The sequence below is a fragment of the Furipterus horrens genome, unplaced genomic scaffold (genome assembly GCF_987537825.1).
Source record: "Furipterus horrens unplaced genomic scaffold, mFurHor1.1.pri manual_scaffold_11, whole genome shotgun sequence".
NCBI lineage: Eukaryota > Metazoa > Chordata > Mammalia > Chiroptera > Furipteridae > Furipterus > Furipterus horrens.
The window spans coordinates 80,135,806-80,150,516 of NW_028327181.1; the positions used below are offsets into that span (position 1 = coordinate 80,135,806).

General features: G+C 37.4%; 1 protein-coding gene across 4 annotated transcripts in view; it reads left to right on the forward strand.

The window, feature by feature from the left end:
- The first annotated feature begins 700 nt into the window (after positions 1–700).
- The window catches only part of ATP6V0A1 (ATPase H+ transporting V0 subunit a1), a 49,334-nt gene continuing 35,323 nt past the window's right edge, over positions 701–14,711 (forward strand). For all 4 annotated transcript variants that reach the window (XM_090290570.1, XM_090290571.1, XM_090290572.1 and 1 more), the window contains exons 1-5: positions 701–767; positions 2,622–2,783; positions 10,892–10,970; positions 12,144–12,241; positions 12,788–12,916. In XM_090290570.1, the coding sequence (XP_090146696.1) occupies positions 2,667–2,783; positions 10,892–10,970; positions 12,144–12,241; positions 12,788–12,916 (423 nt within the window). In that variant the 5' untranslated portion in view covers positions 701–767; positions 2,622–2,666. The remainder of the gene's footprint in view (positions 768–2,621; positions 2,784–10,891; positions 10,971–12,143; positions 12,242–12,787; positions 12,917–14,711) is intronic.

Here is a 14,711-nt window from a genome sequence, read left to right on the forward strand (position 1 = left end):
ACTTGTGTGTTTTTTAGTTATTCATTTAAAAATTTTGTGGAATAGAAAACCTTTTTGTGGTCAAATAGGCCCACAGGAATCAACCAAACAAGATACAAACCACGGTCTTAGGGATTTTTCCCCCCACTGTTAATTGGAGAAAAATAGACCCCGTACAGTTGCTGGAGAGACTAACCCAAGTACCTTTGCAAGGGGCAGTTTTCCATAGTTAAGTGACAAGGCCCTGTTCAAGGAGAAAAGTGGGTGTGTGCCTGAATGTGCTCTCAAGCTTCCCTCCGGCTCCCAGGTCATTTCATGCTTTCTCCCCTTCATGCTACTTCCTTCGAGAAGAAAAACTTGTGAATTGATTCTTTGAATATGAAAATAAGCAGACAGCTCTGCCTGAAGAATAAGTGTTAGAAGAGATTCGGAAAGTTTCGGGCACCCAAGGCCTTGAGCATCTGCACTGCCAGCCCCGCCCTCCTTCCCTCCCTGCCTGCCTGCCTGCCTGCCTGCCAGGCTGGGAGCCACCGCAGAGGGAACAAGATGGCGTGAGCAACACGGGGTCTGGCCTGAGCCCCCGCGACTCCGCACTGCGGCAGCTGACGAAGGCCGCATTCCATTGGTCGAATTCAATGAGGTCATCTTAGGGGCGGGGTCCGGCGGCGGCGCGGGGGCGGGGCTTTGAGGACGCACGCACGTCAAGACGGTTTCAAGCCCCGAGCTGGGGTGGCTGCAGACTAGGTCTGCGAAGACTGCTTTGATAGTGGCCCCTACGGCTTCTGGAGGTGAGCGGGGGTTGTAGGTACAGCACGGCAGGAAGCGGCCTCCGAGGGGCACAGGAAAAGCTTCTAACAGCCCCATGGCTTGTCAAAGGAATTGGCAGGGATCTTAGGTTTCAGAAAGGAAATGTGGGTTCACTCCTCTTTGGGCACCCCTCCTGTGGACAGAAGAACGGGAGGTTCACTCCCCATCAGAGGCCCTGATCCCTTCCCTCATTTAAGGGATATGCGGAGGAACTGAATGTTATTGGGATGTCCGAAGAATGTGGGGGGGACTTCTTAAAAGGGGTCTCAATTTGAGGGTTTTCCCCCTTTTAGTCCCTGCTCCAGGAGGTAGGTGTGCCTGGGCTCACTGGGTAGACAGGAAATGAAACAGGTGAATAGAAATACCTCGCTTGGAAGTGAGGACTGGGTGACAGGCAGTGCGCGGGGACGCTTTATTTGGATTCATCTTATGCAGAATTACTGTTTCTTCATATTTTGTTGGTGACACGCCCTCATCTCCTAATCTCTTTGGCCTGTTTGGTTTTTTGTTTGGCTCCGGTCGGAGACATGTTCTAGGGAGACTTGTAATCGTTAAAAACCAGGAGGGAGGCAACTCATTGTGGGCTGTCATTATTGGCTGCCCCTGAACTATGCTGATCAGGCATGACTTTATGTGTTTAGAGATTGTGGAATCTAGCCAATGATTGAGGGGCGATGTGTGTTGGGGGCGGGTAACAGGTGTTTTGGGTGATTCAGGTATAGACAGTCATGAAGTCAAGCTACATAATCTCTTGAGAAATCCTTGCTTCTATCTGAGTGTGTTGTTCTGTTGCCTTGAACATCAAATGCACAATGGTTTAGTCATTCAAATTTCTCAAAATGTCTCCCAGCCTTCCCGAAGAGTAATTCCTCCTTTGATGCCAGTTTCACCTATCATTATGGATGCTCTCATGTTACTAAAAATACTGTACGTGGTGCTGAGTTTAGATACTGTACAGTCTGTGCCTCACAATAGCTGATGGAGAATAAATTATTGCAGTTTCAGGACCACTGATAGCACAAATTGTCTTTCTTACCTGCCAGCCTTAGACAGCCCTAAAATGAAACCTTTATTGACTCATATGTGAGAAGCTTTAACAAATGGGACAATGTAATTAATCTTGATGCAGGGGATAAGAAACAGAAAGCTTCAGAGGTGGAAAGCTTATTCTCTGTGGCTTGATAAAACTGCTTTGTCATTATCAGTGTATTCCTGTCGTGCTTGACTTGGAATTGAGTTTAATATGCAAGCTGGCTCGTTTTTTGTTTTTTAAGAGAATGATTATGTATTTAGAGTCTTTATAGAGAAAATGGTGCTTTCTGAGGAATTTGGAAGGTTAAACCGTTTAAGGTAGTTGTAGCTTTAGGGTAATGCTAGGACTTGGGCTATTAGAAATGGGCGGTAGAGGGTAGAAAATGAATGAGGTCTCTTCTGTTTCCTGGCACAAGTGGAAAACAAGATGGAGCAATGTGAATGTCACTGCTTCATAATACTGTGTCCAGGGTATTAAAAAGCTGTTTAGGATTCCCAGTTCCTGTTTTTAATCTGGATACATTCTTATGTATTGAGATGTCCCAAAATATTGTCATTTGATCCTGATGTTGACTGCAAAGGAAGCAACTTTTCATCAGGCACTCTGTTGGAGAGGATTCAGTAACAGCCTCAGCAATTTCTCCTTTCCATCTTCTAAGCAGGATGTCCAAACAGTTGTTAAAGACCTGTCAGCATGAACTGGAAGACATGAAATGCAAAACGGAAGAGACTGGCTGGGTGATGTTTGCTCTGGGCCCTCTTAGTAATTCCCAAGGTCATGTAATTTTCTCTTTTTGCCTTAGGTTGGACAGAAATCCAGGTACTCAGTTGATGTACTTTCTGCGACCATGGGGGAACTTTTCCGGAGTGAGGAGATGACTCTGGCTCAGCTTTTTCTACAATCAGAAGCTGCTTATTGTTGTGTCAGTGAATTAGGAGAACTCGGAAAGGTTCAGTTTCGTGATGTAAGTAGTTGTGGGTCTGCTGCTTCATTACCACTGAACTGTATTTTTCTTGTTATGGCCAATTGCCTTATGATGAATGCTTTGCTTTTTATTTGCAAAAATAACATTATTAGCACAAGTTGACTGTTGGTACAATTTTCCGAGTTGTCTTTCTAGCGATGAGAATGTTGTGTGCCAGTCCTTTCATGTTTTTACTACTTCCCTCTTTGAGAATAATCCTAAGCATTCTCAAGGTAATTTTACTTGGGATGCAGGAGGACAACAAACTAACCTGTTCAAGACTTGCACTTTACTTTTGCGCTCCTTAACACCCTTAGCAAAGTATTAAAATTTTTTCATAGCTCTTCCATGGACATATTTATTACAAGATATGAAATATTCAGTTACAGATATATAGTATATAAGTAAACATACACTGAATACCCATTATTCTGAAGCATTATGCTGGGAAGTAGGAGAAGACATCAAAAGAAAATGGACAGTCTGAGAGTATAAAAAAGTACACTTTGTGGGACTTAGAATCAGATATAAGCTGCTGTAAGGGGGGGGGGGTGTTAACAATTCTCCATTAGACAATCTGAAAGCTCCATGTACCTCTCATTGACAGCATTAACTGTAGTCGTGATTTTACATTCATCAGTGGTTGTAGTTGATTAAAGTCTCTCTCCTCTACTATGATCTAAGTACCATGAAGACAGAGACATTCATTAACTTATCCTTAGTGCCCACATAGAAGATAATCAATAGTTGCTGGAATGAATGGGTGGCTGAAAGAGAAGTGGTGAGAAAGGCGTGGGATTCATCAATATTGGCTTCTTGGAATTGGCAAGTTTCCAGGAAGTTCTCAGTCTGAGCCAAAACAGCACAAATATAATCCAGTGACATAGTCTTATTCTTCATTCTCTTTGAACCTTTTTATACCAGCTCTTGTGGAGTGTTCTACTTGACTGGGATTCCTTCTCTTACCTTCCTAAGACCTTCTTTCTTCCACCAGCCTCTTTTATCTCCTCTACCCTTGCCCTCAGTGTCAGCATTTCCTAAGCTCTCTTCTCCACTCTCTCCAGGTTACCTCTCCATACTCACTTCTTCCTTGATCTTTCTTTTTTCTTTTTGTGATCTCATCTATTCTCAAATTTTCCCCCTTAATTCAGTGAGTCCCAAAACTATATATCTGACCCTGACCCCCCAAACACCTTCTCTGAATTTATACATTCTAGGATTATTGTCATTTCTGCTTCTCAAGCTAATATGTCAATATCCCAGCACATTACCTTTTCACAAACAATTTCTTCCTTTCCTCCTGACTTCCTAAAGTTGAGCTGATACACTGATAGTCTTCCAGTTTTCTAGACTTGAAACTAAAACCAAACCTAAGTCATGCTTAATTTGCAATCCTTCATCTGATCCTATAGTGTCTCCCTTTCTAACACCCTTTGTGTCCATTCAGCATTCTTAACTTTTACTTATGATGTGTTTCAATCAAACAAAAAGTGATAGTGAATAACATAATGAATAACTACATTTGTACTATCTGCTTAAGAGATAAACATTCCACATATAATTGAGGACCCCTGCCATTCATTTCTCTCCCCTCCTCCCCAGAGGTAACTTTCTACAGTGACTTTTGCTTTTATCGTTACCCTGTGTTTATATTTTTCACTTTTACTATGTATGTGTGTATCACTAAATAATATGTAGTATAATTTTGTATGTATCCTTCAGCAGGTACTTTTTAAATTTAACATTTGTGAGATTTGACCATGTTGATAACTGTAGCTAGTTCTTTTATTCAAATTGCTACATAGTTATTGTAAGAATATACAGTGTATCATTTTTCCTTCTGATGGACATTTAGGTTGATTTTAGTTCTTTGTTTTACAATGTTGCAATGAAGATTCTTGTCTGTGTCTCAGTGATAGTTTCTCCAGGATAGTGGTTCTCAAACATTTTGGTCTAAAGACTTCTTTAAACTCTAAAAAAAAAAATTGAGACTCCCTAAAGGACTTAAAAAAAAATTGAGACTCCCTAAAGGACTTTTATGTGAGTTATAGCTATTCATAATTACGGTATTGGAAATTAAAACTGAGAAGTGTTTTAAATGTTTATTAAATAATTTAAAAATTGTAATAAAAACTCTGTTATAACATATTTGTGAAAAATAGCTATATTTTAAAAAATTGTGAAAAGAGTGGCATTGCTTTTGCATTTTTGAAAATCTTTTAGTGTCTGAATTAATAGAAGAGAGCTGGATTCTCATTTGCTTCTGCAGTCAGTCTGCTGTGATATACAGTAGTCCCTCTCTATATCGCGGTTCACTTATTGCAGCCTCACTGTATCGCGGGATTTTAAAAAATATTATATTTAATTATTTATCGTGGGTTTTTTGCTTTATTGAGGGATTTTGCAATACTGTATACGTATGTTGTTAAAGTTACGTAGGTTTAAGAGTGTAGAATAAATATAGGTTTAAGAGTGTAGAATAAATATAAGGTTCCTACTTCGTTGAGGGGTTATGGAACGTAATACCCACGATAAGTGAAGGGATACTGTATATCATAAGACTCTGGAATACTTCACTGAACATTCATGAGATAATGAGAATGAAAAAGGCAAATGATGTCTTAGTGTTACTATGAAAATGGTATCAATCACACAGACCTGGTACTACCGCGGGATTATAACTAGGATGGACATTGCTGAGTATAGTGTGCATCTCTGACTGTTAGATGCTGTCAAAGAGTGCTTCACAGCACATGTATCTATTCATGCTCCCATGGTGTCATCTCATAATTTTGTAAACATTTCTGTGCTCAGACTTAAAGAAATTTACCAGTCCAATGAGTATTAAGTGATATCTTATTGTTTTACTTTGCATTTTCTAGATTAGTACATTTGATATCTTTTTATCTGTTTACTGGACATAATGAGTTTCATTTTCCTTGAGTGTCTGTCCATATAACCTGCTTGTTTGCTATTGAGTTTGCTTGTCTCTTGCTTGTTAACTTGTAGAGTTTGTAGAAGTTCTTCATATCTTCTGGAAGCTAATCGTTTTCTACTCATTTGCTGATAAGTTCTTCTAGGCTGTCCATCATCTTTTCCCTTTGTTTATACAGTAGTCCCTCTCTGTATTGCGGTTCACTTATTGTGGCCTCACTGTATCGCGGGATTTTTAAAAATGTCATATTTAATTATTTACCGTGGATTTTTCGCTATATCACGGGATTTTGCGGTACTGTATACATATGTTGTTAAAGTTACGTAGTTCAAGAGTGTAGAATAAATGTAAGGTTCCTGCTTCACGTGGAGGTCTAGAACGTAATACCCGCGATAAGTGATGGAATACTGTAGTATGTTTTGTCATACATAAAGTTTATTTTTCTTTTTTGCTTATGTATTGACATTTTTTCCTAAATTTTTTATTTTGAAAAATTTCAAGCCTGAGTGGATTCACCAGTTGTTAACATTTTGTCACATTTGATAAAATCTTTTTTACTGCACCATTAGAGAGTAAGCTGTTTCTTCCTTTCTAATTCGTATCTTCTTCTTTCCATTTTCTCACTTCACATATACATTGTGACCTTCAGTAACATGTCAAAGAAGAACAGCAAGCTAATACTGGTTAGGATTGTGTTTAGCTGTGTGTAACTGAAAACCCAAATGATAGGGGTGTACTTTTCTCATGTAACATGAAGCCCAGCGCCACACCAGTGCCCTAAGATCATTCTGTATCTCTATTTGACCATCCTTGAACATTTGGCTATTGTACTTCAAGATAACCACCACAGTTCCAGGCATGTCATTAAAGGAAGTGCAAGGTGGAAGGGGAAGTACTTATATGGGGAGAAAAAAAACTTTACCAAAAAAACTTTCCCAGAAATCCTCAACATACTTTTCTAACTTATTGGCACCAAGATTATGGCATACACTAGCTGCAAGGGAATCTGGAATATATGGTTTTTCAATTGAGCAGTTGCTTCATTGAACAAAATTGGGATTTTTCTTACTGAAGAAATAGGGCAAAATGCTATGTACTGTATCAGTCACATGGCATCCTTGTCTTGCTCTTGACTTTGCAGAGACTTTAAAAAATATATTTATTTGTTTGTTTGTTTGTTTATTTATTTTTAGAGAGGGGAAAGGAGAAAGAGGGAGAGAAACATCACTGTGTGGTTGCCTCTCACTTGCGCCCCCAACTGGGGACCTGATGTGCAACCTAGTCATGTGCCCTGACTGGGAATCGAACAGAGACTTGTTTAATGTTCCACAATTTAATTAAAATATTTACTCTTACATCTTTGGAAAATTTTATTTATTAGATTATGCAGATTCCTTTCAATTTGTGATTTTTAAAAAATTTTATTTTATTTATTGAATGGTTGATTCTTATACGTGCCCTGACCAGAGATCAAACCCACAACCATGACGTATCCGGATGGCGTTCTCATCCACTGAGCTACCTGGCCAGGGCCCAATTTGTGATTTCTAAAGTTATTGTTAAAAGTGATGGTAGAATGTCATTGAATGACTTTTCATCTATTGAGGTTATCATATTTTTTTCTTCTTAATCTATTAATCTGGTGAATTACATATCCAGATTGTTATTCTATTTTAACAGCTTTACTGAGATATAATTCACATACCATTTAATTTGTCTATTCAAAGTACAATTCAGTGATTTTTAGTATATTCACAGAATTGTACAACTGTTACTACAATCAGTTTTAGAACACTTTCATTACTTCAAGAAACCCTGTACCCATTAATAATCTCTCCCCAACTCCCCATTCCTCACAACCCCTGGCAACCACTACTATACTTTCTGTTTCTGTGGATTTGCCTATTCTGGACATTTCATGTGAATGGAATCATACAATATGTCTTTTGTGACTGACTTATTTCACATTAGCATAATGTTTTCAAGGTTTATCTATATTGTAACATGTATCTGTACTTTCCTGTTTTTTTGCATCTTTTTAAATATGAAAATATGCAAGATACTAAAATAATTGGTTTCAATATAAGAAGTAGTTGATATCTTCTATCTTCTCTGCAAGAGATATTACTCTGGGTTTCAGAGAGACAATTGAGAAGACATGTTTCCTCATTCAACTCGTTCAAAATCTTTTATGTTCCCTCATCTATTTCTTTTCTTTGTCATACTTTTTCCTACTCTTCGATCCCTTACTGTCTAACACAATCATAATGACAATTTATATCTCTTCAATAGATGCTGTGTTGAGCATTTTGTGTTATTATGCAGGCATTTCTCATAACAACCCTGCAAAGTAGAACTTAACCTACTTTTGATTAGTGGAGCCTGCCATTCTCATTTTACAGATTAGGAGCCTGTGGCATAGATGAAAATAACTACCACAGGGACACAAAAATTAATACCCAGGATTATCTGATGCCACTGCCTGTGCTCTTTTTAATTGAGATTACCAAAAACAACAACAACGACAAAAAACATGTCACACTTCTACAGTGTACAGTTCAGTGGATTTTAGTGTATTTACAATATTGTGCAACTATCATCACTATCTAGTTCTGGAACATTTCACCACCCCCAAAAGAAACCCTGTACCCATTAGCAGTCACTCCTCTTCCCCCTAGCCCTTGGCAACCACTTAGTCTACCTTTCTTTGTGGATTTTCTTATTCTGGACATTATATAGGATGGGGCAAAAGTAGGCTTACAGTTTTGAGTACAGGAAACAACAGAGTTTATTCTTGTATTATTTATTATTTATTTATTTTACTATTTTCCATACAAATAGTTGTAAACGTACTTTTGCCCCAACCCAAATATAAATGGAATCATACAATATATAGTCTTGTGACTGGCTTCTTTTACTTGGCATATTGTTTTCAGGGTTCATCTATGTTGTAGCATGTATTAGTATGTCATTCTTTTTTATGTCTCAAAATCCTTTGTATGTATACACCACCTTTTATTTATTCATTCATCAGTTGATGAACATATTTGGGTGTTCTTCTTTTTTAGCTGTTGTGAGTGATGCTGCTGCAAATATTTGTATACAAGTATTTGTTTGAGTAACTGTTTTCACTTCATTTGGATATAGACGAATACCTAGGAGTGGAATTGCTGGGTCATATGGTAATTCTATGTTTAACTTTTTGAGGAATCCCCAGACTGCTTTCCACAGCAACCACACCATTTTACATTTTCACCATCAATGTATGAGGGTTCCAATTTCTTCACATCTCACTAGTGCTTGTTATGTTCCATTAAAGAAAAATTATAGCTATCCTAGTGGGTATGAAGTGGTATCTTCACAGTGGTTTTGATTTGCATTTCCCTCATGGCTAATTATGGGGAGCATTTTTTCATATACTTATCAGTCATTTGTATAGATTTTTTAAAATATGAAATCATGCAAGCCTGGGATAAACTCAACTGATCATAAGATATATTTCAAAAGAATTTTACAGTTCAGTTTTCTAATATTTTATTAGGATTTTAAAATTATTTATAAGTGATAATGGCCTATAATTATCCTTTCCCAAACTATTCTTACCTTGTTTTGGTATCAGGGTTATACGGGCCAATCTCATTGATTAGTTGAGGAGTGTTACTTCATTTTCCTCCTCTTCTTTGGATCAATTTTTCTAAGATTTGGGCTTATCTAGTCTTTGAATGATTAGTAGAACCTATTTTTAAACCTTGTAGGCTTGGTGTTTTCAGATTATAGGTTTATTCTGTTGTTTTTTTTTTTAAGTTAGTTTTAATAGTTATGTTTTTCAAGAAAGTTGTCCATTTATTAGCTAAACTTTCTGAGACATTATTTTATAAAGTTGATTTTTAGTATTATGTTTTTAAAATCTTTATGTAGTTCCCTTTTTTATTCTTAACATTTATTTCTGCCTTCTCTCAGTCTTACAAATATTTTGACCATTTTGTCTTTTCAAATAACCAGCTGTTAAGAAAAAAATAAAATAAAATAAATTACTAAGGAAAACAACTTTTGATCTGGGGCATCTTCTCTAGGACTTGTTTTGTTCTGGGACCTCCACTCATTTCTGCTTTTTTGTTGTTTTCTACTTCCTATTATCTTTTTCTAACATCTTGAATTTGAACATTCAAATATATTAATTTTTAGTTTTTTCTGTTATATGCAATTAAGGCTCTAAATTTTCCTTTAAACACCACTTCAGCTGCATGTTACAAAGCTAGATCTTAAGCATTTTTATTATCATTTCATAAATTATTTAAATTGCTTCATATATCTCTGTTATTAAATACTAATTTCTTCTTACTATTGTTAAGATCTTTTATAGGGAATTATTATAATCATTCACAAGTAAATCCTTAAACATTCATAAGCTATAATTTTATGATAGAAGCATTATTCTAATGAATGTTAAGGACAAGAGTTAACAGAAATGGTTCTTTCTGCCCTGACTGATGTGGCTTAGTTGGTTGGGCATTGTCCCTCAAAGTGAAAGGCTACTCAGTTCGATTCCTATCAGGGCACATGGCTGGGTTGCACATTTGGTCCCTGGTCAGGGCGTGTGTATTGGAGGCAACCAATCGATATTTCTCTCTCATGTCAATGTTTCTCTCCCCGCGCCCCCACCACGCCACCCGCTTCCTCTCTAAAATCAATAAACATCCTCAGGTAAAGAGTAAGACAGTAATTTTTTTTTAATGAAAATTACTTGTGACGTGTGAATGAATGAACCAGCTTGTCACTTAGAAGGTGAAAAACCTGGAACAGAAGAAAAGTTTGCCTTCTGTTTCTTCTGACTGGAAAGGAGAGAAGGAAAACCTGGCAGAGCATTTATTATATTAGTGGTCCAAATTTTTGGTGGTGGGTTGAGGAGGGGAACTCACTGAGACTTCTGGCCTGGGAAGAACATTTTTACTTTGTGTAACTTGCCTGCATTCCAATATGTAGCAGCAGTGAGGAAGGGGTTCTTATCTTTAGTTGGTACAACTGGCTGTGAAGTGGATCACTAGACAGTTATTAGTGTGTTGCATCACACATTGACACTAAATTGGGCTTTACTTTGCAGGATATGTTGCCTGTGAAACAGAGGAAACAGATGCAGTGTTTGAATAGTTGGTATTGTGTTCTTATTTTGCAGTTAAATCCAGATGTGAATGTTTTCCAGCGGAAATTTGTGAATGAAGTTAGAAGATGTGAAGAAATGGATCGAAAGCTTCGTATGTGCATTTTTGTCTTGTATAATGTTCCTATAATGAGTCATTTGTCTTAAATTAGAGACACTAATCCTCTCAATAAAGGAAAGAAATAGCGTAGGAGAAAAAGAAAGGAGGAAATATCTCATGATCCTGATGTTAAGATGACGTTCTGGTATACAGTACATTTTGTGGTGTTTGGGGGAAGTGGTGCTTAATGGAAACCTTGTTTGAGGTAACAAGGCTGTAAGCTGAAAACACTGGTTATTTGAGGAGGAGGAGGGTTTTATAGTAGAATTACATTACAGAATTCTGAGAGCTGGAACCCAGGCCACCATCAATTTTAGATGTTAGCCTAGCCACTTTTTAATCTGAGCCATTTATGTATAAGGGAAGAAACTAACAGTTATTAGGTCCTGTTGAGTGTTAAGGTGTTCATATACTTTATTTCATTCATTTCCCACAACATTCCTTCAAGGGTGTTAACCTCACTTAATAAACGAGGAAACCAAAAAATCAGAGAGGTTACGTGACTTGGACCAATAATGTTAAGTGGTAGTGGTGGAATCAGTACTTGGATCCAGGATGTTTCGTCTGGCTCTAAAACCCAGGAGCTTGCTATTATGCTGTGCCAGCTCTCACTTAGCTACGCGTAAATTTGGTCTCCATCCTAAAAAAGTCAGAAGTTGTCATCTGAAAAACTTTTCTGGTATTTTGGGATCTCATTCTGCCTCTTACTTTTTGTTTGTTTTGTTTCAACAAACAGACAACTGTTTTCAGAAATAATGAAACCCTTTCACCTAGAGTGGTCTACTAGTGTGTCAGTTGTCGAATATTCTATTGAATTGGCTCTTCTGTAGTTCTGCTTTGCCAGTAGTACCTGTGACCAAAACCATCATACTCTGGGATATCAGTCACATAGGGTGCAGAGATGAAGCAGTTTGAAGATTAGAAGAGGGGAAGAAGACTAGTGGGATGATAACCTTCTTTGGAGTAGCCATGCTTTCGAGAATGTGGCATAGAAGAAGGAGGAATGTAGAGAGAAAAGCATTTACATGTTCTGCTTCTTTTATGTAAAAGTATCTTTCTTAGAATGAAGTTCTTTTTAGCCAGGTTTGGCATCTTATTATTTTTTTCTTAAATATTGGCAATCCCAAGTATGTGCTATACATGAATATTTTGATTCTGTCAATTTAGGATTTGTTGAGAAAGAGATAAGAAAAGCTAACATTCCAATTATGGACACTGGCGAAAATCCAGAGGTGCCCTTCCCCCGGGACATGATTGACTTAGAGGTAAACAATTCTGAAGAAGCCATATAAGTTTATTGCTACTTAAATGTAGAAATTTCTCAGTGGATGGAGAGTAGAGTAATTTCTGCCTTCCTTGTCAGCATTGTCTGTTGATTGCAAAGTTCTTGTGGTTGGGATTAAAATGAAGTCTCTTTTTTATGGTATAGAACGGTATGTTGAACAGTATCACATGCTGCTAAATAAATGTTTATTGGCTTATTGAAACCTTATTGGATTCATGTCAGTTTATCTAGTAATTAATCTCATAGACTAAATGAATAGCCAATAGATTTCAATATTTATTTTATCCATTCAAAGCCCCATGAGAAATTCAACCAAATGTATGCTAGAATATATAAACAAAGATGATTTTAAACAAAATTTTTCATAATGAATGAAAATTGCCCTGGTAAAATAACATATTTGCAGGGTAGCTATAACTGTCAGGGTGGCAAGTGTTCTGTTGGATAGATGAATTCATATCTTTCAGAACAAGCACACTGAGCTTAGTTTGAGTTAGTAGTTTGATTTCTTTTCTTTTTTTTGTAGGCTAATTTTGAGAAGATTGAAAATGAACTGAAGGAAATCAACACAAACCAGGAAGCTCTGAAGAGAAACTTTCTGGAACTGACGGAATTAAAATTTATACTTCGCAAAACTCAGCAGTTTTTTGATGAGGTCAGACTATTGTTTGTTTTAGTATTTGAGCAGCTGATATTACACCTGCTTAAGTGGGCCATATTTTTATTCCAATAATTATTTTAATTTGCGAGTTTGAAAGCGGTACCATTTTCACACCCTGTTTTAGTTGAAGGAATTTCAGATTATGTTCCATTTTTCATGCAGTACACAGCCAGACATAGATTTGTATATTTTTTCATATCTTGTAATTTTTCATCTCAAGATGGGGGAAGGAACCCTAAAGTGGTTGTATAAACATAGTTAGTTGACATTTTTACACTATATTTTAAGGTAAGTAAATGTTTAAGGTTAAAATTAAAGTGGCAAGAAAGATTTGATTATATGTGAAATTGTAACAAAAGTTTAAACTCCAAACCTTTTGTTATCAAATTTTAATTTTATTCTCTATGTTTGCCCATCAACCTTTGAGCATGCTTTACTTTAGATAGCACATGTAACACTTTAATTTTTAACTGTTTTTTTTTTTTTAAATACTATGTGGAAATATTGGTACGATGCTTATTTAGAATTGCTGGTTTTTCACGTAAACTCAACTGCATTACCATACAGGGGAAAATGTTAATAAGTTCCTGGATTAAAAATATAGGTGACTAAGTTGCCAGATAACAGGCTTCCTTCTTCCAATACAACCAATACAACTTGGGAAGGAATCTTAGCTTTCAGCCTGGATGTGCTTTTTCTGATGGCTTAAAATATGGGTGATTCTCTTTTTCACAGGTGCCTTTGCCACCTGATTAGCAGCATCAGACACTTCAGAGATTGTTCTAGTCACCACTCAGTGTGCCTTCCCATAAAGCTCTTTATTGCCTTTGCTCAAAAAAAATTTTTGTGTGTGGCAAAACTTAAAAAATAGAGGGCCCATTTTAGTTACCATCTGCCCTGTGCTCGGTTCTACTTTTAACTTCTGTCTTTTGAGGAAAGAACAACTCCCTATAGTTCTTAGACTAGAGCAGCATTTCTCCAACCAGCAGCATCCGCCTCACCTGTCAGAGTAAAGATGATCATCCTCCCCTCAGACTTCGATCAGAAACTTGGAGGGCAGGGCTCAGCTGTCTGTTTTCACAAGGTGGCCCCCAGCTGTACAAGCTTTAGAGCCACTGTGCTAGAGAAAGCTGAAAATGTGACACATTCCTCAATATCTAAGGATTTCACTTAGAGAAGCTACGCTAATTAAAAAGCTCTGCTGGGGCAAGGGAAAGGGGGAAAGGTCTCATGAACTTAATTGCCTGTCCTTCCAAAAATCAGAATCTGGCAATATTGATTAAGAGAGGTTGGAGAATTTTGAGACTGATGGTAACTTCTTGCGCCAGTCCCCAGTTATCGTCACATTAGAGGGTGTGGGACAGTGTGATTAACTCTTTACAAGTGTTTCAGGTCTTTTGCAACAGGCATGGCCACTTATGGCATATGGTTTAAATGAACAAGCAATCTGGAATTTCAGTGTGTTCACTGCCTACCTTGGATTATCTTCATTAATTCACTGAACATTTGAGCAACACCTACTCTTTGTGAGGCATAAGATGAGTAAGACATGGTCCCTGTGCTCAAGGAATGTATCACTTAGTCATGTCAGGAAGCATCCCAGACACAGTGCCTCCCTATGCTCAGAGATGTGTGCTTTTCTAAACGTGTCCAAGCTGTGCCCCACAGATGTATGTCAACCTGGCCTCAAGATCAAAGCTCTGCTACTTTTAGCATTGTTTGGGGCTTAATTCTCCCCCTTCCTCTTTTTAACTTTTGATATAGTCTTTTGTTTACTGCTGAGATGTTG